At 33.9% G+C, this 27,220-nt stretch overlaps 1 protein-coding gene across 1 annotated transcript in view; it reads right to left on the bottom strand.

Moving 5' to 3' along the window:
• Positions 1-27,220, bottom strand: part of ULK4 (unc-51 like kinase 4) — a 260,277-nt gene that overhangs the window by 218,735 nt on the left and 14,322 nt on the right. Inside the window, exons 12-19 of the mRNA XM_076331013.1 lie at positions 24,725-24,849; positions 24,525-24,594; positions 21,974-22,073; positions 21,379-21,483; positions 19,290-19,350; positions 17,351-17,532; positions 15,260-15,306; positions 14,370-14,448 (exon numbers count right to left, since the gene is read on the bottom strand). Coding sequence (XP_076187128.1) covers positions 14,370-14,448; positions 15,260-15,306; positions 17,351-17,532; positions 19,290-19,350; positions 21,379-21,483; positions 21,974-22,073; positions 24,525-24,594; positions 24,725-24,849 — 769 coding nt within the window. The remainder of the gene's footprint in view (positions 1-14,369; positions 14,449-15,259; positions 15,307-17,350; positions 17,533-19,289; positions 19,351-21,378; positions 21,484-21,973; positions 22,074-24,524; positions 24,595-24,724; positions 24,850-27,220) is intronic.

The following is a 27,220-nucleotide window of genomic DNA, read 5'->3' as shown; positions in this document are numbered from 1 at the left end:
TAAAAACTGGAAATGTAGTCTTCAAATCAAAGCAAAAAGATCTACTAAACAAACTTTGACCTTCTCCCCTTTTTTATGTAATGCTATGTTCATTAACTGTTTTCTTTAACTGCTTTCAGAACATTTCTTCAGGTGTTATTAAGGAACTTTAAATAGTCTGCTATTCCAGAGAGCTTCACTTTCATGTTTAAGTGAAGAAATAAATGTATCAGTAGGTTGTAAAGCTTCTAATATATCAGCTTGAGAAAGCAGTAGTCAAGGTGGTTCAAGTGCAATTCTGCACTAAATGATGAATACATAATGATAGCATTTTCTCCTTTATTAGATTTGCTTTCTATAGCTAAATAGAATTACTCTTGCTTTTGTGATTAAATACATATTTTGAGAACTACTTTCACTGTGGAATCAATACCACTAAAAGTACCTCAAGCACTGTGGCATTAACAGACATTATCCATATTCAGTTAACACCTCTCAACTTTGCCTCTTTAGACTGAGGGTGAACACACCATGAAATAGTATTTAGACTACACAAAATTCATGAGCCATGTGATAACACGAGCTGCAGACAATAGTCCCAGCAGATTAGCTAGGGACATTAAATCATCATGATACCTAAGTTAAGATTGCTTGTTTGTTTGCAGGCAGGACTTGATGAAGAAAATACAAATCAAATTGTACATCTGCTATAGAGAATGAAGGCAGGCTGTTCAAAATTATCAGTTTTCTGATATCAGCAAGATTATCAACACTAATCTTGTTTTGCACCTGTAATATTTATTTTCCCAAAGCATGGTTAGTGTGTCATCAAAATTCACCAATTTATTATCTAAATACATTTATGTATGCAGTCGTAAAATTCTCAGAATCCTATGTTCTATTAAATAAAATCGTGAATTAAACTTTGTATTTAGTAAATTATTCCTTTACTCACTTGTACTAAGATCTGTTTGGCTGCCTTACTACTCAATTGAAGTTTTCAAAACCTATCATTATCATTAAATATACCAGGTAGATTATCCATCTTCTGTGGTTTTTTGGTTGTTCATTAAAATTAAGAATTTAAGATTTAAATTTAATGAAAATTAAATCAAAGAATAGTATTTGATATTGGTGAACAGAAATAACTGTTTCTTACTCTCCTTCAAGATTTTATGACTAGCAGACCTAGTTATTATTTTTATTCAGAAGTGATAAGAAGAGGAAGTTGTTTTCATGATATTCTAATTCCTACTCTTTTCTCATATTTGAATGAAAAAGTGGTAAAATTGAGTTAACAAAATTTAAACTACAAGTTATTTCCTTTCCTGTGCACTAACAAAAACTGCCAAAAAGCTAGTCAACACTGCAATAAATGCAAGTTTTCATTTTAAAAAAAAGCTGGTTTATTAAACAAGAGAGAAGATCTGTCTGAAGAAATCTGAGCCATAAGATCAGTGACTGACTTGCAATAAAATTATTAAATCTTTGTTAAAGAGAAAAAGAATGAGTTTCACGAATTTTTACACTAATTATCTTCATATATTATAATAAATTTGTCCATTAAAGGTTAAATTTAGTACTCTAAGTAGATTCATAACAAGAAAAGCACAATTAAATTACTAGAATCCAAAGACTAATGGAACTGTATGGGGGTACTATGGCAGAAGGCACTGAAGATTAAATAATTACCACACATTGTAGAGGATACTCACTATTCTTAAATGCTTATGGTCTCTCAAACACAAATCTATATTCACCATAATCAGATAATGGCCTCTTTTTCTCTAGAGAACATACAGTCTAACATTTACCCTATGACTTCCCTCTGTTCACTGAACACATTCAAGTACTCAAATATTATACAAGTGCAGGAAATAGGAGCTCACAGAATATGTCACATACTCAACAGGCAGAGTGTCTGTGCCATTAACCAAACTTAAGAAGATCTTCATGTGTCCTCTGCAACAGAAGCTACGAAACAGGAAGTTGTGATTCATCATCTATATTATAAGCATAATTATATATACACAAATATTTTTATAAAATACATTTAATGTTATAGAAAGTATTTATGAATATATAAATTTAAGAACATATTTTAAATGTCCGAAAAGGAGGAAAGCAAGCTGTTTTCTGCTCTGTCATGTGCACAGATTACTTCTAATCTTGACAATAGTGATTTGCACAAGATTTAAAATATACTTTCATCCTTTCATAAGGAAAAATATAAGACTTGAAAAAAATCTGCCCAAAGACTTGGATTCAACGTTAAAGGGCGGTATAAATTTTAGGTAAAGAAAGTTCATTACCTGGAAAAATGAACAACAGAAAAATCAAATTTATTTTAATTACATAGTCTGACAAATAAAGTCTCCTGCTTACCTATAGTACATTTTTTTCTTTTCAACCTGCCTACATTTTTGCTTTCAGTGAAGTAAATAGTAATAAACTGCAAGTCCTACACTGTCTGGTAAAAGCATCTTAAATTTAATAAACTACCTACACCTTTTACACTAGCTGTCAAACTGGATGGATATAGTATAGTTGCAACAAGAGAAGAAAGAAGAAAGATTCATATTTGGATAGATAGTCATTACCTTCATTTACAACAATAGTGTGTGAAGTTGATATATTACCTGTAGCAGCACCCATTTCAAGCTATACCTAGAAGTTTCCCTGCAGTTTTAGGAGTCCAGAAGTGAAAATTACAGCATATTCAAGAAGAGAAAGTATTTTATACCTTAAGATGTAAAGTGGCTGTGTATATATTTACAATATTACTCCATCTTTGATCTATTAGTATGCCTGCCAGCAAGCATTAGTGGAAATCAAAACATTATTTGTAATTCTGCAAACCCTTACAGTGATAAAAACTGTCTATGCCTCAAGCAGAATGGAAATTACTTTTCAGTTCATCTTCTTGTGAGTACACACACATCATGTAACATGGGCAAGTAATGCTGAAGCAATCTCACTTTCCCTGGAGAAAAGCACTCTCACTAGGCTGAGAAAGCACACCATGGTTATATTGCCACCAACCAGAAAAGAAATTACAGTAATATTTATACCAAATACTCATCTTTAAAACGATGCATGAAAAAAAAGATGACCAGCCTTCTCTGAAAATCTCAAGCATGTTGCCTACCTCCCTTCTCAGTAGAATATGAATAGTTAAAACATTACAAGGGATAACTGTACTTAATCAGGAGTTGGATCCACATGTACCTGTGATCTACTGCACCTCAGTGAAAGCTGGTTAAATATCCTGCAATAAACAAGTGGCTTGACTGAAGAGTAGGGTGGCAAGACGGACACAGATACTTTTGTCAAACTCTGCTATGGGGTGCAGATACAAGAAGAAAGGGTCTGAGTCAGTGAAATATTCAGGTTTTGCAAATTTTGTGTTCAGTACAATAAACTGGGTCATGAACTGAGGAACACTGAAGAGAAGTCGGACCATCAGACTATGGACATGGCAGTAATGCTGTCCAGAATGTAGAAAAAAAGATAAGCAAATGTACAACATATCGCACAATTTATGCGGAAATATAACTCCTCTAGAACTCCTCTAGGGAGCAGTGTAAGATGGATGTGTGACATCTTCCCAGGCGGAATACAATGCAAAATTGATTCATCACGAAAACTTTATCTTTTCAACTTTTACATAATTGCTGTAGGAAGAGGTCTTAGCAGACAAGTAGAGTAGCCAACCAGATGTCATGAACTCAAATGAAGGCTCCATCGACTTGCTTTGGAATCAACTCAAGATCCCAAAGGGACAATCAGACACAAATAGTAGGAATTAACTTACAAATCTGTTATGTTTACTAACAAATCAAAAATGCATCTAAAAGAACTGTCTACAAGCTTTGGGGTTTGATTGTTTGTTTGTTGGTTTTTGTTTTATTTTTAAGAAAGTTGTTATTTCTTCTTGTCTGTCATGACAGATGTATTATTACATGACCTCAGTTGCAGATGTTCATGAACATATCCGATTTCCACGCCAGCGCTTAAGTTTGAAGCTTTTTAATGACAGAAAGGACCAGGTAAAAATATTTGCTTCAAATAGGAGAGAGATTCTGTTTTTGTTTTTGCCAAGGGCAGGAATGAAAAAGGTTGCTCAGGAGTCCAAAAAGTGAAGGGTCCCTGAATTAGAAAGATTTCTGCCTTCAAAACTCAGGTCAGTGGCAATCAGCTGGAGCTGGTTTACATCTAAAGATGTAAACTGGAACTAGAAACCAGTCTTCACAGAATAAGATTTGGCAGGAGCATCCAAAGAAGAGGTTGTCTTCCCCCCCGGCCCTTCCTTTCTTCTCTTCCTTTTTGTTTCCCTGTATTTAACTATCATCATTATACGCAGGTTTCTACCATTCATCCTTGCCTTTTCTGAATATCATGTTTCTAGGTTTTTATTCTTTTCATAACTCTATGTGAAGTTACTCTAAGTCACCATCTTCTGCTTCCAGGCAGTGGGCTTGTTATCCACTTGATTTAAAAGCCATGCTGATGACACTCTTGAAGACCAATGTCCATCAATAAAATATCCATGTAGGATATTTTAGATTGATTAATTCTACATAGAATTTCTCATATTTAAAAAAAAAAAAAAATCTACAGACTCAGGATTTTCCATAAATTTCCTTTGAAGTTACTTCCCTTTATTGATTATTGCAAATTCCTTCATTCCGCTCAATGAAGATGTAAACCAGACCAAACAATATCTGGCTAAATATTTCCTTCTTCTCTACAGAATTCTTTTTTTAAATGTTTCAGACTAAAATCACATTTTTTTCCCAGATAATAGCTGAAAGGGCTGGTATTCAGAAGAAAAGCTAGGACTACAACCAATATACAACTGATCTTGCGTAACACAGCCTGGTTTGAGTGTCTTTTAGTGCTGTAATCAGAAGGCAGTAGGAAATTAGGTTTTTCAGCTACCACCAGTGTGCAATTTCGATCACAAAAACATGCTGTAGCCTAATTATGTCAATCAAGCAAGTATGTGCTTTAGAGAAAAAGGCTGGATTCTTTTCTCCTGTTACTAGTCTGTGATTTGATTAATTTGCAAGTGCGAGACCTTTTGTCAATCTAAGAAGTGAGAGAAACATACTATTTTCAAACTATTCATTTTGACATTTACCTTAATTTTAATTTTATATTCTACAAAATTTACCCACAGTATGCTAGTGAAAGTAACAATAAAAATTGATGTTACTAGCAAAGACCAAAGTCTATCCATGATGCCAAAAAATACTAGTGAAAGAACACATTTAATTTAAATCTACAACACGTTACAAATTAACCTCTCTTTCTGTCCCATGATGCACAACCATACAAAATTCTATACTCTTACTTTGATATGTTGTTTTCATGAAAATTGGGGTAGCATTAAAAAAAAAAAAAAGAAGCATTTAGACAATCATTTTAGCATTGTCTCCATCCCTTTAATCATTTGAAACCTCTTAGCCAATTTCTACCAAAGTAAGCAGGGGGGGCGGGGGAAGATGTTTGGTTTGGGTTTTTTTTTTTTTTTTTTGAAACCTCTAGAAGCAGAATAGCAACATAAAAGTGACAGAAAGGCTGTGGTACAAACTCATTTCTTTTTAAACAGAAGAAAAAAATGGAATTATAGTGTCACAATAGAGTTTAAAAAGCTGCATTTTAAACCATGTATTATGATTGTTTTATGCTAACAGGTAAAATGCTGAGATCTTAAGCTTCAAATACTACTTGTGGTGTTAAAGAAGTCATTATTTAACAGCATTTTTGAGAGATAAATTATGTTTCTTTAGCTGTGGTAATATTCAAACAGCTAACTGTAGGAGAGCAAATGACTATGCAATGTTAAAAAAATGAAAAGCTTAAAGCAGAGCAATTGAAACAAGAAACATTTCCCACTTTAAAAAGAAATACAGTGGGAAGGGCCATGGGTCCAGAAAACAAAGTCGCACTATGCTTTAAACAGAAATCTCACAGCTTGTGTTGCAAAAATATTACAGTAGAGATGGGCAAAGATACAAATGGTTAGAATCAACAAAAACCTGTGACTACAGGAAAGCATATATGCTGAAAATAGTCCTACAAGCTGTCTGGTGAGACATGAAATGCTTCCATCGTTATAACCAATTATGAAGAATCCTTTTAAGGTGTTCTCTAATATAAGATGTGTTATTCTATACATAAGCAACTTAAATATGGCAATCTTACACCCGAATTGCACATCGGTTTCACAGCATGTATACAGAAGAATGAAGGTAACATTATTCTGTAGTGAAACATTGAACAAAATGGAAGTTGATTTTAGTGTTCTTTCTTCATACAAATAAGTTTACTTCTGAAATAACCAACATAAAAAAGTTACACAGCAATATTAAAGGTAAATGAGTTCCCCCAGCTACGAACAATACATTCAATAAACATAGAAAAGAACTTGACATATTGACTACACAGTCAATGTGTGTATCAGTTATAAACCAACTGTGACAGTAAACTAAGGTTTTGCATGACTATATGTTTATCCTAAAAAAAAAAAAAGTGTTACTCAATTGTTTAAAATCAAGATATATGGAAAGAAATCATGATTTCACAAGCCATATCTTTGTCAATAAAAACACAAGATGCTAAGCAGCTGTCAACTGGATCAAGACTGCTTTTTAGTTTTGTAAGTGGTCAGCTCCAGATGCTTTTTAAAAAAAGGTAGGAAAAAAACTCAAAGTGAGCTTGGACACCCTAGTTAAAATTATCTCCTAACTCCAAACAATTAGGTACTGACATTAAATCTGAAGCACACACCTTTAGAGACTTTCAGAAATGTTTTGCTAGCACTTGCTATTTTAAGTCTGATACTCCCATTACCCGTATCAACACTTAATACTTCTCTGAAATTTGCCAACTTTCCAGCTTTCATGTTCTCATGTGGAAAGGCACTTATTTGTCTCATCATGCATCCTATCATTGGATCTTAATTTACCACTTTTCAACTTCATGAAGTAGTTTTATTCTTAAACTACAATATAGGAAAAAAATTCCAATACATATTTCCCTATATCACTCAGCATTTGAGGACAATTCAAAGACATATTTTTACTAAAGAATCTGACACTCTTCAATACCCTCAGAGGTCTTTCACTTAATCATTGTTGTTTTTCCTCAAAATCATCTTTAACTCCTACAGTGCCTTTTTTGACATAAGTGGACTAGAACTGGACATAGTATTCCAGTAAAAGTTGATGGTGGGGATGTCCCCCCTCTGCTTTAAAACCCAAGCTGATGGAATATTGGGGGGTGGATTTGAACAAAACTGGACACTGAGCCACCAGCTGCATAATATCTAACAGAAATCCCATGAAACAGCTATTGAAAAGAAAAGATGGGAAAACAGTAATCAGAAAATACTTTGAAGTTATGACTGGAAATAGAAAGTCATACCCAGTAACTACAAGAGTATTTCATTCAAAATACTCAGTTTGATGCTTTTGCACCTTTAATGCTATCTGATTGCCCAAGTAGGAAATAAAAGACCTCAGCATTCCCAAAAATAAGAACACAATTTCTTTTTTCCAGAAAAAAACATAGATATTTTTAATACACTAAAACTTCAAAAGTAGGGTGTAAATCTAAGACCACTCTGATTTTGAATATGGCTGATGACACTAATAGGCATACAAATTTATTTTTTAAAGAATGAGCTCTCACTTCTCCATCTAGTCCTAGTAATTGAATTAAATGCAAGACAGGTGAATGAATGACAGGGAAAAGGAATGCACACAGAAAGATTCATTGGCTGTGGAATTTTTTTTAATGTTGACCACGCTGACAATATTTATAAGATGCATTCTATGGAACAGGAGTAAGAAAAAGATGAGAATGCACACTCCAGTAGTCCATGCCATATTCTTATTTACTACACACAGATATTCACTCTGAGTTTGATACCATAATTTTGGTCTTTTTAAGCCAGTATAACTAGTGCCACCATCAATAAAAACAGACTCAACCTTGCTCTATCTCCTCCTTTGGGCTGGCACAAGCATTTGCACATCAAGCTGGATGACAGAACAGATGCAAGTTAAACTGAGCCTGATTTAAAAAGAAAAGCTCCTTCTAATCAAAATCAGTTCTCTATTGATTATTCATCTTAAGATCACAGCCGATAGTGATGATTCATCAATTCGGACTTTTTTTTGAGACACCTATTCCTGCCACACAAAACAAACCCCAATCTCATCAAAACAAAGAAATGCAAAACCCAAATATCCCAAAGCTCAGTGTTTAGAATACTCAGATATAACATGAGAAGCCCAAAATACATGCTCTTGCTCTAAAGCTGTAATTACATACAGTAAAATACTTCTTCTCTCCATTGCATAATAGCATGTGACTTTCAGACATACATATGGGATGCAGAAAGATCGGCAGATCAGAGGTCCACACCAGTCTCTCAAAACTCAAGCAAGCACCACATCTAGCCACCTACTGACTGTCCACATATATGTGTTCACTTCTCTCTGTCTTTGCCAAAAAGGTCCCAGAAGTGTGTGTGTGTGTGGGGAGTTAAATATCAAAACATTTGATGGGAAGCTGATTTCCCTCTTAACTCTGAATCAGTATCTGGATGCCCATTGATTTCCTAAAGTCTTTACGGGGATGTGAATTTAGGGTCTGTCTTTCCCCCTAACGTATGTTACCCTTAATTCTCCATTAACAAGCTTCTCTCTGAAGCTTACAATAGTCCAGGTCACTAATATATTTATGATAGAAGTAGCTGAATGAGAACATCGACTCGGTGTTTTATAACACCAATTTAGGAGGAATATAAATTATGCTTAGAATTCTTTATGAAATATTGAAAACACAGACAAAAGTCTGCCAGATAGCTTTTTACCTTCGAGAGATAGAGATATTTATCCACTGAAAAAAAGGATCCTAGGGGCATCGTTCTTCATTATCCTAAAAATAACAGACTTGTAGGAAAAAAAAAAAAACACACAGCATTTTTACTATTATAAGAACTAACTAAATTGAAAACTATTGCAGAGAGACATACTGGCAGCACCACTGATGTCATTTTAATGGAAAAATGTACTATTTCATCTCTCAAAGAAAATAGAGTATATTTAATGGACTATGAAAACAGTGTCAATTAAATGTCTTTTAAAAGGGTACAGCTTTTGCTTTGGTCAGGCAATCAATCTAAGAAAATTGCAAAAAGCGATTTAATCCTGCAGTCAGCACTGCAAGTTTTCAGTTTCCAAGCTGAGAATTTCCTTGTTTTCTACTACCAACTTGGTTTGGACTTCAAACATAAAGCAAGCCCAATTAATTGGATTGATAAAATTAATTTTTTGAAGGGGGGGGGGGGAGAATCTTTCTACAATTATGATAGAAGTTCTTAATATTTTCTCCAACAACCCAGAACTGCCATTGTCACTGAATGGCAGATTCAGATCTGTCACTGCTTGACAGATTCATTGTTGCTATTTTAATTATATTTACATTTTCTGTTTATTAACTTGGAAGAACTTTTCTCAAACACACCAGAAGTTTCTGCCAGCAGAGGCTAATTTACCTGAGAAATGTTGATCTTTTATTTATTTGTTTTCCTCCCATGTGCTCCCAGCAACTAAGTTATATGCAGTGGACCAGGTTGTTGAAAATAAATTGAAGAAATTTATTATAGAGGTTTACTAAAAGTTACTCAAAAAACTTAAATGGAATTTCCTCTCACTGTTACCAAAGTATTAAGTGACAACCCTGATTATGCCAGAAAGATAATTTTAAGGTTTTAAAATAATCATTTTACAAAACAGTAGACATCCATGTGTGTGCACATGTGTAAGTATCCATGCACACACACTGCTACAGCTTCTGTCTCCTGACTACAGATTTATTTTTTTTTTAATTGGGGTGGGGTTTGGGGTAGGGGGGTTCACATAAGAGGTATCAGGGCAAAACAAGAAAAGTGCCCTTGGAGGAAACAAAGATACACTAAAATTATGATCATTTGTGAGCAGACTTAAAAAATTATCTTACAATAAAAACAACATTAAAACTAAATAGGTTGGGAATAAATGGCCAAATCAAACCATTTTTATTTGAATCTCCTTACAATATGGGCAGATGTGGATAGACCTAGAAACAGGAGTTATCAGAGAGATAAGCTAGGAACATGACTTAAAAGTGGCATTCTGTAAGAATTTGAATGACAACAAACTGTAGACCTAGACCAAAGCAGATACAATCAGACTAGCTAGAGTCTACATATGATTTTACAGGTCATAAAACTGCACCTGTAACGATGCAGCTGCTTTGCAACTGTAGAAAACAACAATCAAATTGTACTTCAAAAAATCAGAAATAAAAAGGCTCAAATTATATGGAGTTTCAATTTGGATGAAAACAGAAATCAGGATATTCCATTGCTTTGACAAAGGAATCCCATTCTAAGCTCAGTATTACAAGAAATATTCTAATATGCTGTCATTTTCCATGGGATATTTAGTTTTTTAATTTGGCCATGGAATTCCATAAGCCAAAGGCTCTGCAAAGAAACTTGCAGTGTGAGGGCTGTAGCAGGTTCTCTGAGCCCTTTAAACACTCAGTAGAGCAGTGGACCAAGGTCTGTAAAAAAACAGACACAGCTGCTTATGTCATAGTGTGAGACCGATATTCCCAATCAGCAAATTTAAAAGAGGTAAGGAAATGATTAGATTTTTGCCTCCAAAAGGACAGGCAGGGAGCAATTTAATAGGTGGAAGAAGCTGGTCTCCTACCAGACAGAGAAGGACACTGTTCCCCAGCATGGAGGCATTCTGTAAAGTTGGTCCATCATCTCTTACTAAAATAAAAGATTGAGTCTGAAATTTCACATCAGAGTGGCTGTGCCCTAGAAGGCAGAAGGCCCGATCTATTCACAGAGAGGAAAGAACAATAGCTTCTTTTAACAAATAAGGCAAATTAGACATACATGGAAGCAAGCCTCCCTAATTTGGGAAGAATTTTTCTTTCTTTAAGATGAAGAATAAGCAGATTTTTCTTTCCAAGAATCCTGGAAAGAAAGAATCTTTTTTTCATAGAGTCTAGTTCCTTAAGAACCAGTTTAAAAACCTAAATACAAAGATAAACTTTTAACATTTAGGTGTTTTCCTAAGATAACTAGGAATAAATAAGAGGAAATTATGTTTCAGATTTGTAAAGGGCAATTCCATGGAAAAAAAAATATTACTAAATCAGAAAAAAAAGTGACCTATCAACAACTTTTATTGCAAATGCCAGACAGAAGAAATTACACATAAAATGCCTTCATCTTCAATGTAAGAATGTGTTTTGAAGAAAAATATACGAGATCAATTTCCCCATTGTATTCTAAGATCAGTCTAATTTTTTCTAATCAATGCAGTATTCTTCTAAAAAATACTTAACTGGAAATAGATAACTGCAAGTGAATTCACAGGTATAAATATTAATTTATTATGTTTTTTTCTAATATGACTTACATATTAGAATACATCAGCAGAATAAAAATAGTACACAGTTCCATCTTTGTCTAGTCTATGAAATAGTAGTTTACTTGCATTTTAATTTTGCGTTTTAGTGACCTCTGGTGGTTACATTCAAACAAAGTGCTGTTCACCGATTACCTGAATAAGAACTTCAAAAAAAAAAAAAAAGGGAAACCATTAATTCTTCAAAAACCAACAAATTAAAGGCTTTTGGCATACAGTATGTGAAAGTTTACTTTAGCCTGTAAAATGAGGATGAGGCTTCTTTGCTTTCCTAAATTTTTTGTTTCTTCAGGGCTTAATGTTACTACTATTTAACAAATCTTTTAAACAACAACAACAAAAAGGTTAATGGTGCAGATTCAACCTCAAAGATAGAGGAACTATCCTTAAATAAATGTATAACTGGGTAAAAGACAGTAGGGGGTAGAAATGAAGAGCCAGATTTTAACATGTAATGGCCAGCAGTGGAGTCCTGCACGAGTCTCCATTAGGTCCTCTGGTACTTTAAAATTACAAAAGAAATCACAAATAACTGGATGAGTGCATAATGAGGTAACAAAGAACTGCAAAGGGGCTGTGACTGAGTGATAAAAATTGGAAAAAAAATCTTGGTGTACATAGCATGGTACACATAGGGGGCAAAAATAATTCCAGAATCGCATCTTCATGAGCTCTGAACTGACTTTTCACTCTTGGGAACAAAATTTTGGGGCTATAGGCGATAGTTCTACAGAGAGATCACCTCTGTCTAACAGGGGTCAAAAAAGCAAACAGTATTAGAAGTTACTAGGAATGGAGGAGAAAACAAAATAGAGAAACAGCTACCAATAGATAGATCACTCATATATCTTCAGTCTGTAAGAGCTGCATCACAGAAAGTCATTTTAAATTATGTTGTTCTGACTAGCTACAGCTTGGTTTTGACATTTCCTAAATCACAACAGCCACCAAGAAACTTCAGCTGGAGCATCAGCTGGCTCATATAAGAGGACAAATTACAGTATTATGTTTTAATACAGTATATAATGCTCATTTAAAGGTTTGGTTTTGTTTGGGTTTTTTTTTTTTAAGCATCACACAACATACAATAGCTGACAGTCCACAAGAATGTTCAACAAATTCACAGGTTCATCTAGTTTCTTTGGGGGGAGCAGAGGGGAACATGACTCTCTAGGTCAGAAATTCCTAAATGACTCCTTCCTACTTTTCCTATAAATGAACTATCAAGTTTTGTGTACTGCCTACAGTCATTTGATTTTAGATTACATATGCAAAAATAAATTTGAAGACATGAAAATATTAGTATTCAAATTTTTTCCGCATTCTAATTTTGTGTAAGCATTCTAAAATGTTTTTAAAGTTCAGAGATACTACTTTGGGAGAAAAAACTTGTAATCAATGTCATTACAGCAAGCACAGTAGATGCCTTTTGAATAGTATTATAACTCAGATTTGTTAATTTAAAAAATAAATCCTTATTTTCCCAATTAATGTATATAAAAATTAATTTTAAGTCACGTAAGAATGGGGCCAGAAAGTGATAATGAAAATTAATTTTCCTTTTTAGTCCTTCAGTTTAAATGTCACTGGTCTCAGACTTAACTTGTTTTTTGAAGTATATGCATATTTCTAAATGCTAAATTCCATTTTTGAATGATTTCATGTTCATATGAAAAAAACTGGAAACGTTTTGAACAAAGTAATATTATAGCTCAATGTAAAACTACTTCAATCCATTGCTTTTACATACACAAAGCAGACTAGGATATGTATTTTCTATGATGTAAACTGGGAAGCTAGGGAAACTATCGCTGAATATATTAGTGCTAAACACCTAAACAAACACCTAAAGCCAAAAGTTACATGGACATCTCAAAATTACTTTTGAGTGTTTTCACTGGAACTTTTGAAAGTTAAATATCAGAAAAATCTGCTACATACAACAGTGCACTTAAATTGTGACATGGAATTCAATTGACATGCAACTGCCAGTATTGAAAGACTTTGACCAAACTTCAATGACTGTAACCATAAGGACTCTTTCCTTATTTAAAAAGGACTTTTTTAAAGTCAGCTATTAACCAATAACTACATGTTCCTACATGCCAGATCTGCACAGTATGGAGGCATATTTGCTATGTGTGTTTAGCAGTTGTTTCTCACATTCAAACACCCATTACATTCAAATCCTAACTTCACCTCATGAAGTAGAAATAATGTCACATTCACACTTTAAACAGATATTAAATAGCAGATTCTGTCAAGTTTACACAATTTGTGTGAATGTGTCACATGCAAAAAAGGACAATAAGATCACTTTGTCTAATCAGTCTTCTGTTTAAGTCAACTACTGAGCATGCAAAATGAAAAAAGGATTAAAAAAATTTTTCTTCTCCAAAGAAAATTACTTGCCCTTCATTACATACATTCTTCAAGAACTGTGAGGAATCTCAAACTAGTCCCATCTCAATACTTTTTTGAAAAAAGGACTTCTAAGAATCAATTGTACAATTTTTATACTAATTACAATAATTACATTTCAGGATAACCAAATATGTCAACACTTTCTTCTTGTTACACACACACACGCACAAAAGTATGACAGTGACTACTTAATTTTCTGAAAAACAGAGAAAAAGGCTAGAGTTTTACTATTGGTGGGTAGTTCTGCCACAGGTTAGTAAAGATCAGAACCACAACTACATAGAATAAACTCAGAAGTTTATACATTTAATTAATTGAACTAATTATATTCCCCTTTACACATATGACAAAAAAATAAAGCAGGGTTCAGAAAAAAAAAACCCTGTGAGAGTTTCTGATATAAATTGTAAAAGCATTAACAAAACTCCCCCCCCCCCCCAAAAAAAAAAGTAAAGTTACCTCAGAAACAGGCACATTTTCTCCAAGTTCAGATGCGTGTAATGCCAGCAAACCAATCACTCGAGCAACTTTGGCACGTCTGCATATCAAATAAATTTTTTGTAGGTGCAGAAAAACTATTTCAAAAATATCACAAAAACAGTTATGTCTTGTTTGTATTTTACACAGATTGCTAAGGGCAGGAAATATTTGAAGTGCTATTTACGGCTTATTTCTATTTTCTTTGTATCATCAAATTATTTCAGTATTTCAGCTCAATTTAGCAATAAATTCATGCACAAAGACATTTCTTTCCTTTAGCACTGAAGAATGAAGATTCATTAGTTTGTTATAGTCTCACTAATCAGTCATGCTTACGTTCAGTTTTCTTGTAACACAGAAAACCCCTATAGATCATTTTAAACTTTTCAGTATAGCTGACAAAACAGAAATTAGATCTGTATCAGCAAACCAGTTTTAAATGTTTCATTAAAGAAAAAATCAGAATAATAAAATCAGCATTTATGAAACAAACAGCAGAGGGCACTATCACATCGAAATATTTCTGACAGGCCTTTAAAAAAAGCTACCATTATAGTTATTTTACTACTATTATGGTATGGGTTGGTTTATTCAGTGATTTTAAGTAACACTGTTTGATACACTAAATTATATAACTTCTAGATAAAATTTTAGAGATTTTCTATAATCTTTGGCCCTGTGAAATAGCAATATATTAATTCAATGCTGAAAAAATTCAATGTTATATACACCGTCATACTGCCAGTCAGGTACCACAGCAGCCCGACAGGCTAAAACACTCCTCAAATACCCTGTTAAGGAATATCTTTAATAAAATTCAGTGATAATTCCGCATTTGAAAAAATGAATTTAAAATAATTGTTACTTACATATCCCAGTTGGCGGCTGCACGCAGCTGCTGTATCAATACAGGAAACTATAGTTTAAAGATTATAAAGAAACATTAGTGATTTTCAGTGATCTGATATGTCCCAATGACAAACAAAAAAATCAAAATATCAGTAATTTCATAAAAATGTATTTGGATAACATTTGCAGTGTTGTATTATCATAGACAAATACTGTAGGTATTGTCCAAATGTTGATACAAAAAAAGGCTGAGAGTAAAAATACAATTTCTTTCTATATTCTTGCCTTAAACTAAACTGCTAAACATGTATCAGTGTGTTAAAAAAAAAATCAAACATTTTTTTTTTCATTATGAATAACACTATGCAGAGGAAAAAAATTCTGATACTTTCATCTACAAACACAGAGATCATCATATAATATTACCCAACAAGTACTTAATAAATGAAATTTAATTTGTGAGAACGGACAAAAATAGTTGGCAAATACTAGAATAATGAATGGACTGTTAACACACAAAATCAGCCTCTTAAGAACCAAACTGCATAATTACTAACTCATTTCTAAAATGTTAATTGCCAATTCAGTTATCGGATTATTGTCCCCAAAAAAATTCTCCAATGATAATGGAATACAACTTCCAGCAATTCTGTTTCCTGTTTTCACAAGAATTCTGGGGCATAAGACCTACCATTGCTTCCAACCCGAATGTTCTTCATTGAGTTTTTCTGGCACTGCAGTTTTGCCCTTAATATCTCTATCTCCAACGATGACGTGTCAGAATATGACTTAGGTGCATTAGCATAAATGTAGGAGAACAAGGTAGTTTACTTTTTAAGAAATAAGCTGAAAACTTCACATCTCAGGACAGCTTCTGTGACGCTTTTACATAACGGGAAAAATAAGTCTATTTCTCTCTGCACATGCAATACTCCAAGCAATATGTTAAACCACCACAGAGGATACTAGTAAAATTGTTTGTCTGGTAGAAAATGGTTCTTGAAAGGTTAAACCACCATTTAGGTATACGCTAAAACAGACTCTTCAGAGAGCATGCTCATTCTTTGAAGCAGTGTTTAATGAAAGTTTTACTGTATGTTCTTGTCCTGGTTTCGGCAGGGATAGAGTTAATTTCCTTCCTAGTAGCTGGTACAGTGCTGTGTTTTGGATTTAGGGTGAGAACAATGTTGATAACACACCGATGTTTTAGTTGTTGCTAGGTAGTGTTTACACTAGTCGAGGACTTTTCAGCTTCCCATGCTCTACCAACTGAGAAGGCTGGAGGTACACAAGAAGCTGGGAGGGGGCACAGCCAGGACAGCTGACCCAAACTGGCCAAAGGGACATTCCATACCATGTGATGTCATGCTCAGTATATAAAGCTGGGGGAAGAAGAAGGAAAGGGGGGACGTTTGGAGTGATGGCGTTTGTCTTCCCAAGTAACCGTTACGCGTGATGGAGCCCTGCTTTCCTGGAGATGGCTGAACACTTGCCTGCCGATGGGAAGTAGTGAATGAATTCCTTGTTTTGCTTTGCTTGCGTGCGCGGCTTTTGCTTTACCTATTAAGCTGTCTTTATCTCAACCCATGAGTTTTCTCACTTTTACCCTTCCGATTCTCTCCCCCATCCCACCGGGGGGGAGTGAGCGAGCGGCTGCGTGGTGCTTAGTTGCCGACTGAGGTTAAACCACGACAGTTCTTTAGAAAGTTTTTCTTGCTATTCTTTACAGACACGTGGCCAAATAAAATGGATTTAACAATTCAAACATGAACTTCTTTCAGTCTTCTCTGTCACTGGTTTACAAAGACTAACATTTCACACTCTCCATCAAGGTTAGTTTTTACCCCAACCTTTTTATTAATACAACAAATCTATATGTAAACATACCTGGAATCTAAGAGAAAGAATTAGTTTCCCTCAGCTCTTTAAAAAAAAAAAAAAAACCCTGACGTGGAATTTAGTACTTTTTTTTCATTATTTTGTACGTAATTTGCCATATTATTTTTGTCAGTACACCAATGATTTATTGAAATGTAACTAAAAGCAGCTGATTTTCACTACAATGGCAAGTATGTAAACCATGTTGATTCCTTCAAAGCTTCATTATTTACCAGCTGAGAGCTAAGTAGCTTGCTTGCAACTTCCTTGTGGACAGCCACAGTAGACAGATAGTACAGTAAGTTCAGTTTAGAACGTGCTGCTCCTGTACTCTTCTCGGTGGAATCAAGCAGTGAACATACTCGTTGCAAGAAGTCATTCCAGTCCATGTCTTTCATAGATGATAACTTCTCAGCTAACCATAAGAAGCAAACAAATAGTTAAAGATAATGGAACTTTGATGTTGCTTTAACACACTACAAAGTAACATCAACATAAATAAATAGATTCCAAAGTTTGAATCTAATTATAAGTTTAGTACTTAAAATATTAAACAAACATGCTACAATTCATCTCTGAAGATTACAGAAATCAAAAAAGAAGTAAGAAGAGAAACAAAGCATAAAAATATAGCAATAAAAGACTCAAAACATTTTTGAAAGTGCAACTCTAAGTCCTTGGACTTCATTTAGGTAAACATTGGCATTATATTTAGGAAAGGTAGTAGTTGTTGTCGTTAAACATTACTAATTATTAATAAGAAAGTGCAGTTTCTTATTATTCTTTTCTTTATCAGTCTCAACGGATAACTTCACTCTAGCAGCCATACATTCCCTCAGTTTTGGTTAGTTATTTATTAATAACTTATCTGCCATCCTGATATGCCCCAGTACAGAATATTTAAGAGCATGTCTTCTGTCTTTTACTCCAATTTTACACTTAAGTAACAACACCTACTAGTGAAGGCAATTATAATTCACATTAGTAAAGGTGAAAAGAGGTTTGGATTTGAGGTATTTATCTTAATTTTTCCATACTGTCTTTAATCATTATTGACAAGCAGCATCAAATTCAGTATCTTCAAAAACAATCAGAAAGTTGTCCAGAAAAAAGTTACAACCCTGAAAGTGTTACAACCACAAAAAACACTGTCCCGTACTAAATAAATACAGACAACAACAGTTAAACATTTCAGAACATTATTGTGATAATTTAGCTACTTAAATGCATATGAAATAAAATACCACCCCCTTAGGCACTTAAATCTGATCATTTTTGCCTAGGATGTTAGTAAAAGAAAATACTTTTAATTTGGCTACAATCTTGATTGGGAGACTGGGGGACGTTGTGTTCCTTTCCAACTATAAAATTTCTTCAACAAATTAACTCTCCAAAATACATACTTTATAGAAAGAAAAAAGGAACTTTTACATCCAGGAAGAGGTGCTATGTGAATTCTAGAAGGACTACATATCTGGCTGACATCCCTCTTCAAGCACAGTAAAGTGTAATAATACTTCCTTAAATAGACTAGAGGAAATTTTCCAGGGGAAGAAACGTTACAGGCATGTCAATGAGCAGCCTTTTGTTTTCAGAAATAACAGCAGCCTTTCTAGACATTAAAAACAACAACAAAAAAACCCTCAAACTCCAAACAACTCCACACTATCTTTTGAGACATGATTCCCGTAACATTTCATGATTAAAGGTGGGACTGGCAAGGCTGCATAGTATTACGGCTGATCAACACTGCACATTTTAAGATCCTGTTTTCATCTCCTTCTCTATCCTTATCAAATTTTAATCTATTTGGTTCAATATTTCAGATATATCTCAGTTGTTTACGAAAAAAAAACACACAGGGAAAAAATATGCTGTTTTTCCCCACACTAAAACAGTGTTGACTGTCTTATTTTAAAAGCTTTTGAGCATAGGCTTGTAACTCAAGAAGGCAGAAAAGAAAGGAAGGGCATATAACTATTAGCACTTGAAAAGTCTATTCAAAATTGGTCTAGGTAAAAACATTACATATGCAACTTCAGTTTCAGAAAAGTTATGAGTTCTCCAACCGTGACAGCTCACCATCCACAAAGGGAGTGTACAGGTCTTGTGATAGCAAGTTGCACCACCATATGCAGAACTTAAAATTTAACAACTTCAGCAGATCCATACCTGAATATGTTGGTATATGTAAAGTTTTCAAGTCAAATCTAACTGGCACTTGCTTCATTATCTGGAAAAATAAACAAACACATTACAACTAGTTTCCAGAAACAACCATTTCTGGAAATCTCTAAGTAGTCAAACATGAAAACACAAAGATGCAAAAGTTGTACAGGATGGGTGTACAAAGCGCTGCTCATTACTGAGGCATTTTCCGTTGTTTTCTGGTATCTGTTTCTTCCAAGCAGATAGTTGAGATTTGACTCTATGTTTTTAATATAATTAAATTGTTAGTATTTCCATTTAAGTGATTTTTTTTTTTAATGGGAATACAAAATGATAGGATTTTTTCAGTTTACATTTTTATCTTGCTTGTACACGGAAAAATACTTGCATTTGGGTTTTGAAAAGCTACAAGAAAGGAACCATGCAGCTGAAAGCTCATGAAAAGTTTCAGCAATTCACTGCCATACAGTAAATACATATATATACACACACTAGATCATTCTAGAATATAAAAAGTAATATTATCACCAACTAATCATTCGTAAGGTATGGGTTTTTTTCCCCACAACACATTGCTTTCTGGTACATCATGAAATTGGATGACTGCTCAGTGACTGAGCATTTGAGTGTGATTTTCAGTAAGTAACAGATGAAGCCTAGGTGTAACTAGAGAGTTATTTTCTAAAAAAGGTGTTCAATTCCACAGATCTGCAGAACACAAGGAAATTTTACAATATAAGCTGACATTTCAGCTTTTTAAAAAAAATTCAGCATCTAGTAAATCCCTTTCCAGAAGATTAAATTGCAAGCTCTTCAGCTTTACCAGGTGTCAATATCATCCTTTAGTCTGAAGATCGCCAAGTATGCAATGACTCTGATTACATGTCCCTGGAATTTACTGAGCTATTTTGCATTAATTCTGAGTCTGGCATTGCATGGTAAGGAAATTAGTCTCCATGTGCACATTAGTATGTGCACTTCCCCCTGAACCTTATCTCTTATACTTGTAATAAGAAGAGAAGCAGTGAAGGGCTAAGGCTTTGTGTCAGAGTCCTGAGACAGAACTGAGAATTTACAGAGATGGCATTCAAATGCATCATTACCTTTGAAATTCTCCACTGGCAACAATGTCCCCCACCCCAAACACATTAAAACAGTATTGTTGGGTAGTTACTTTATCTAGTTGTATAAGGTTTTTAATTTTTGAGAGTGTTAGGAATTCCATTAAAACAAACAAAAAAATTATCATACTAAAGCAATACAGCAACTAAAAGCTGCAAGACATTCTTAACGAGCTAGATGCTCACTTCCAATGAAAAACGTTACATACCCTGCATCTGCCACGTACTGAGTAAAGTTGCTAGAATGACTTCATTTTTTTGCACAGAAATAAAAGAAGACTAAAGGGGCTCTTGCCTATCACTCCATCTACCAACGCTACACATGTGCCCATACATGCACATTACATTGTCATTGCAGTGCAGAGCTCTGATTCTTTTTTGGTCTTCGCTTTGCTGTCAGACAAGTGTCAGTCTCTGCTCAAGAGACTCATCACAAACTGTTAACACATTAGAATCCATATGACAGAAATTGGATGCACATTTCTTGTAACTTCGGGTGTTCTTTTCCAGAGAAAAGTTCATATTTATTAGAAACATTATCACGTCTAAAGTTTAGTTATTCTGTAAAGGTATAACTCCTGATCTAGAAGGCTTCATAGATGGCCTTGTTTTGAGTATACCAAAACACACTCAGTTTTGTATTCATTTAAGTAATAGATATCAAAGCAAGTTATCAGAAAACAAATACACAAAAGCACTGAACACCACATTTAGTAGTTTCTATTTCTTGTAAGACATTATTTAATATTAGTATTCAATCCCAAAACAACTCAGTTCTCCAAATTAGCAACACAATAGGATTATAAAAGACTGCCAAAAAATTGCATGAAAGCTTGCCAGATGACTGGGTGGAACTGCTTTAAAATGAGAATTATAAAATACAGGAAAGGAGTTTCACCCTGATTAAAGATTTATCTGCAAAAATAGCTTCACGCACAAGTTCCTGAATCTTATACTTTGTTTTACTATACCTTTGGATTGTCAATGATTGGTGTTATGATAAGATCAGATTCAGTGTAAATGAGCTCTTTCAATGTTGACTCCATATCCTGCTGACTTGAGCACATATTTTTGGCCTAGAACAAGAACAAAGTTTTTCAAAAAACTGTTTTGCACAAAACACGAAAGTTTATGTTTATTCCCAAAATATTTCATTTCAACTTTATACCACACAGTTTGGCCATATAAACAACATATGCTACGTTACTTTTTATTATGTAGTAGCAGACAGGGCCAACTAAAAATTATGATAAAGAAACATGTTGGAAGAAAAAGTACCAGGTCCAAAAAACTTGCAACCTAAGTTTAAAAAAGTAGACTGAGAAGAAAAAAAGATAGCGTCATCCCTTTTATACACTGGGGAAAAAAGGAGACTAAGCATCTTGCTTAACTCTTACATCTGAAGTTCTGCAAATATTTTTTTTTAAATAACTTGCACACTATAGGAACTGCTTTCCTGTTATAATTATGGAAGGATGGAGAAGAAAGTTGACTTTGCCACAGACTCCAGGCTAAAATTCTAACTATAAAGATACCACCATACCTTAGTATTATTTTTCTGCTCACCTTTTTCAAGCATGAATCTCTTTGTGGAGAATTTTGGATTGGGGCAGTAGTAGCATCACTTACTTCTACTGCAGTGCTAGTTCTAGGAGTGGGACGAGAACTTAAACAAGAAAAAAAGAAAAAAAAACAACAAAGGGTTGGAAACAAATTAAGTTTCACTGCAAGCTACTTTTTTTGTTGTTCTTTTGAAACTTTCATGCCATATAGTAAACTCTCAAAGTTGATAAACACAAATGATGCTATGCCTGCTCCACCAACTAAACATGAACTTCCTGTCTTTAAATATGTCCTGACAAGGTTAAGATTTGTTTGTCAGTTAGAAATGGGGAGGACTGGGTGGTTTCTTTTTTTTTTTTTGTTAAATGAATGTAATTTGATTATCACCCATAATTTGATTATATCACCCATAGTCAGTTCTCCAAACTGGATGCTAAATCATGATTATGTTAATTCCTAATAACAAACAACATATGAAGAGAATTAACTTGACAAAAAAATTGCAGTTTATTACATGTTATTCTCTTCTGACTGCCAACTCTTGGCTAGGTAATGGAATTAAAACCTGCCTGATTCTCGTGTATGAATGTGAACTGGGTTTACTTTTCAGTTTTTCTTTTTAAAAAAATCTTGTTTGCTAATTAAAAAACTAAGAAAGAAAAGACCAGAACACTGCAAATTTGCAATTTTTGTAGAGCTGCTAGTGAACTTATTTTTTGTAGTATACATTAATTTAAATCAAAGTGTTTAAAATCAACTTTAGAATTATTAGAATTGCCAGGCCAGAAAACTAATTTAATCAACAACTTCAAATGAATGTGTTTTCTTGATTAGCAGAAAGTAATACACACATTTAGCTGCAAATCAGTTTTATTTATTAGAAAAAAGCAACTAAATTAAAAATACAAACACCAAACAAAATTAAAGATACTCATGAAAATCAATGATCAAATGACTAACACAGTGGTTCTCATTCTTATCTTTATTTTGTTAAAAAGGCATCTTTTATCTATTTTCAAAAGAAACAAATTTAAAAGGCACAATGAAGGGGTGCCAAAATATTCTCTACTAGCTAGATAAAACTACATAAAATGCCCTAATACCTATGGTAAAAAAAATATATCAGGGTCTGCCTGGAAGTTCAAGCAGTCTTATTTCCTAAAGCAAGAAAAGTATGATTTCTAGCTAGGAAGCTGAACAAATTATTCTAGGTCCCCACATGCTTCAAAACGTTTAGATTTGTTAAATATATTTTTTTCCAAACCTAATTTGCTTTCATATGTGTTTGAGAGACAGAAAATCTTTCCTACTTTTCCTGTTCTGAGCCGGTTTCTCAGTTTAAAACAAGAAAAGTGATCATTGAATTGAGCTAGTTGAAATTAATAAGACCTATTCCCTTTGCGTGTGTAGAAGAAGATACTGCTGTCAAAAGCTGATTAACCACTTCAGCAGCTAAGTAAATTCTGGTGCCAAGTGCCAGGTCGACAGTTTCCTTCCACTTTAATGTTTTAAAACTTTAGCAGGTAACACATGTTGCTTTGAGAAATTAAATCATTCAAGCAAAGAGAATTTCAGAAAAGAATAAATTAAAAAAAAAAAACCTCTGTATTACATTTCAAATTTCTCATTAAAATAAACGTACTTATCATAAATAAAATACATTGTTCTTAAAAATATGGTTTTTTCCTACTCTCATTCCTGACATAATTTGGATTACATGTTGTTATACCAAGTGTTTGTAATACCATTACAGCCTTTCTTCGCAGCAGATTCCTAAAGCAAACAGCAAATGCCATTTTAAATTACTAACATCATGGTTTTAGCTGTGATAGTAGAAGTTGTAAGTGAGATGAGAAGTAATACTTTATTAAAACCAACTGAAATAACTGGAAAAGTAGACACACTATCATACACAATAGCACTATTTCAGGTTACGCAGGAAGTTTGAAAGAGTATTTAAACTGGAATATTTCTGCTTGATGAGGACAAGAACAAGATCTATTTAACTAGATAATCTTCTTGGCTTGAAAGCTAGTACAAATTTTCAGAATCAGACCTCAACTAAAACAAATCATTGTTAAACCAATCTATTTTTTATTTAATACCTATATAGTACTTAGTAGATTGTTACCAATAGCTGGTGATGAAAAGCTGCAGGCAGAATTTATTAGTGGATCATAAGCTGAATGCTTATTCTTGTGTATTTAAAGTAAGAATATTCAAAGTATATTCTCGATATATATTGAGTAAGAAGGAAAGAAAGTTCTAAACAAATTCTTCTGTTTAGACAGACAGCTAAGAAATCAAAAGCCTACTTCCAAAAGTGTAATAAAGCCATGAAAGCATTGCTTTAACCGCACACACTGCTTTAGCAGCTCTTCAAAGGTGTCTTAATATTAATTAAACTGGTGATAGAAAATTCAAAAGGAGACACACTAACAAAATGTTACAAACAGAACAATAAAATGTCTGAAGAGACCGGGGTTGGGGGGGGACGGGACCCAAAACATAAGGGGTTTCAAGGGTTTTCTAATTGTTCTTTAGGTTTCCATACCTGAGAAGAAATATTGATTCATTTGATCCACCGTCAGCTGCACTTTTTGGGCGCAATTCAGTCTGAGTTTCTACTGAAAAGAGAACATGAACTTGCATTCAGAAGTCAAAAATAAATAAAATATAGGGAATAAGCATGTTAGTAAGACTGACAAAATTCACAGGACACAAAATAATTCAAAATAATGTAATGAATATTACCTATTTTAAAAGAATTGCTTGGTAGCTTATTATTTGCTCTTGAGGATGACAGGTTATCTAGATTTTTATGAATATCCACTGGCTCTTTGGCACTCCAAGACACGGATGACTCTGTGTCTTCACTGCTGTTTAATAAAAGATATTAATTACACAGATCAAAAAAAAAAGGATCATATCGATTATTTGTTGTGATTATTAGTATATGATTTAGCTGTCATTCTCTAGATCCGCATACTATTGTAATATGTGCTACATATACTTTTCATATTAGTAATTGCAATGATGAAAAATAAGTTTACAGCAAATGACTTGGAGAATATTAAAAATTCTCTAGCTTCCTCAGTAGAACTTGCATGAAAGAAACTAGAAAAGCTAAATTATTACCCCATAATACCAGAGCTATAAAGAAATATTAAAAGCTTTAGAGACCATTCAATCTTCACAGAAAGAAGTCACAACAAACATACACTTCTAATAATGAAGTCTGTAACCTAGATTTAGATCAATAAAAACTACCATTTTTTTCCTTAATGATTTACATGTCACTTAATTGCAAGTTTATTGATTTTGATTGTTTGGGTTTTTTTAATATACCCCTCTATTATTCACATGGAACTGGGTCATATAACCTTCCTGAAGGGTCTCCAGGATATCAAATACTAATCAAACCCACACTGTGAAGAAAATAGATACATGGGCCTCACAGTTGGAAAAGAAAAAGTACTCAGCTTCTTTTGCATTTCAAGCCCATGTTCTACGTTTGTCATATTTGGCAATTAGTGCATACCTCAGCGGATATTTCAGAGGCATTAGAAAACCCTCAAGAGTAAATTCAAATAGCCCAATATTTTGTAGGAGATTAAGATTCTTCTGATTCTCTGAGAATTCCTGAAAGATGAGCACTGTGGTAGGGGCTGACATAAGTCTTGCTAAAACCTTGAATAAATTCTTGGTATAATATAATTACTAAATAAATTTGTGGTATAAACTTTAAATCTTGATTTCTTATCTGCCTTGGTGGTGAAAGCAGTAATAAAATTAAAAGACAAAGAGCTGTATCTCAAACTAGAACAACTGTTAGTAACAAAAATACTGCAACACTTGTATCAGAAATAGGTATTAAACAACACAAGAGAGAATTTTAAAATAGACAGAACACAAAAACATTCAGCATTCTAAAAGAAAACTATTTTCACATTAGTTCCCTAGATTGGAACCTAAAGTATCTTTCAAATATTTAGAACAAAAGAACATAAAAATCAACACTAAATATCCTAATTCAGAATTAAAAACAAAAAATAGCAAGGTAACAAGTTTTGAAGAAACCTAACTTTTTAATACATAGAACCTATTATTCACAAAAGGTTTGGGTTTTTTTGCATATATAGCAGTGTAGGGTATTACAAATTTAGAAAAAACCCACTAGATTAATGCTTTATGTCATAAGCAAAGAATATGGGTCAGCTGCATTTGCAAGGATATAAAGCTGAACCACAAATCTAAGATGCTGTACTGATAGGCTTTGTGATGCTGTAAGCCTAATGCATAAAAACAAACAAAAAAATCTCAGTAGAGATAAAATTGACCCATATTTATAAGATTCTACAAAAGCTTTCAAAAAAAAAAAGTCAAATTACTGTGCATCATTGTTATATAAACAAATATATGCAGAAGGTTTGTAAAAAGCAGAACCTGTAAATAGAAGCACTTGAGAAGATAAGTATTGGGCAGCAATCAATAAAACCAATAAAATCAATAAACTTGCCCCTCTACTCTGCTCTGGTGAGACCCCACCTGCAGTACTGCGTCCAGCTCTGGAGCCCTCAGCATAAGAAAGACACGGACCTGTTGGAGCGGGTCCAGAAGAGGGCCACGAAAATGATCAGGGGGATGGAACACCCCTCCTATGAAGAAAGGCTGAGAGAGTTGGGGTTCTTCAGCCTCGAGAAGAGAAGGCTTCAGGGAGACCTTATTGCAGCCTATCAGTACTTAAAGGGGTCTTACAAAAAGGATGGCGGCAAACTTTTTAGCAGGGCCTGTTGCGACAGGACAAGGGGGAATGGCTTTAAACTAAAGGGGGGTAGATATAGGCTAGATATAAGGAAGAAATTTTTTATGCTGAGGGTGGTGAAACACTGGCACAGGTTGCCCAGAGAGGTGGTGGATGCCCCATCCCTAGAAACATTCAAGGTCAGGTTGGATGGGGCTCTGAGCAACCTGATCTAGTTGAAGATGTCCCTGCCCATGGCAGGGGGGTTGGACTAGGTGACCTTTAGAGGTCCCTTGCAACCCAAACTATTCTATGATTCTATGAAATAAAAATGAGAGCAGTTAGTTATGAAGTAAATTTTAACACATTCTATAGCCAGGAGGCAGTCTGTTAAAAGCGAACAGATAGCGTAATACACTAATAGGATAATTCCTAAGCATCCAAAACTGTTCACTGAATGTTGTAAAACTTCATTCATCAATTAGTTAACAACATGAAAATCCTAA

Source organism: Aptenodytes patagonicus, chromosome 2, assembly GCF_965638725.1.
Source record: "Aptenodytes patagonicus chromosome 2, bAptPat1.pri.cur, whole genome shotgun sequence".
Taxonomy (NCBI): domain Eukaryota; kingdom Metazoa; phylum Chordata; class Aves; order Sphenisciformes; family Spheniscidae; genus Aptenodytes; species Aptenodytes patagonicus.
Note: the sequence above shows the minus strand (reverse complement) of the source record. Positions and strands in the feature narration are given on the sequence as shown.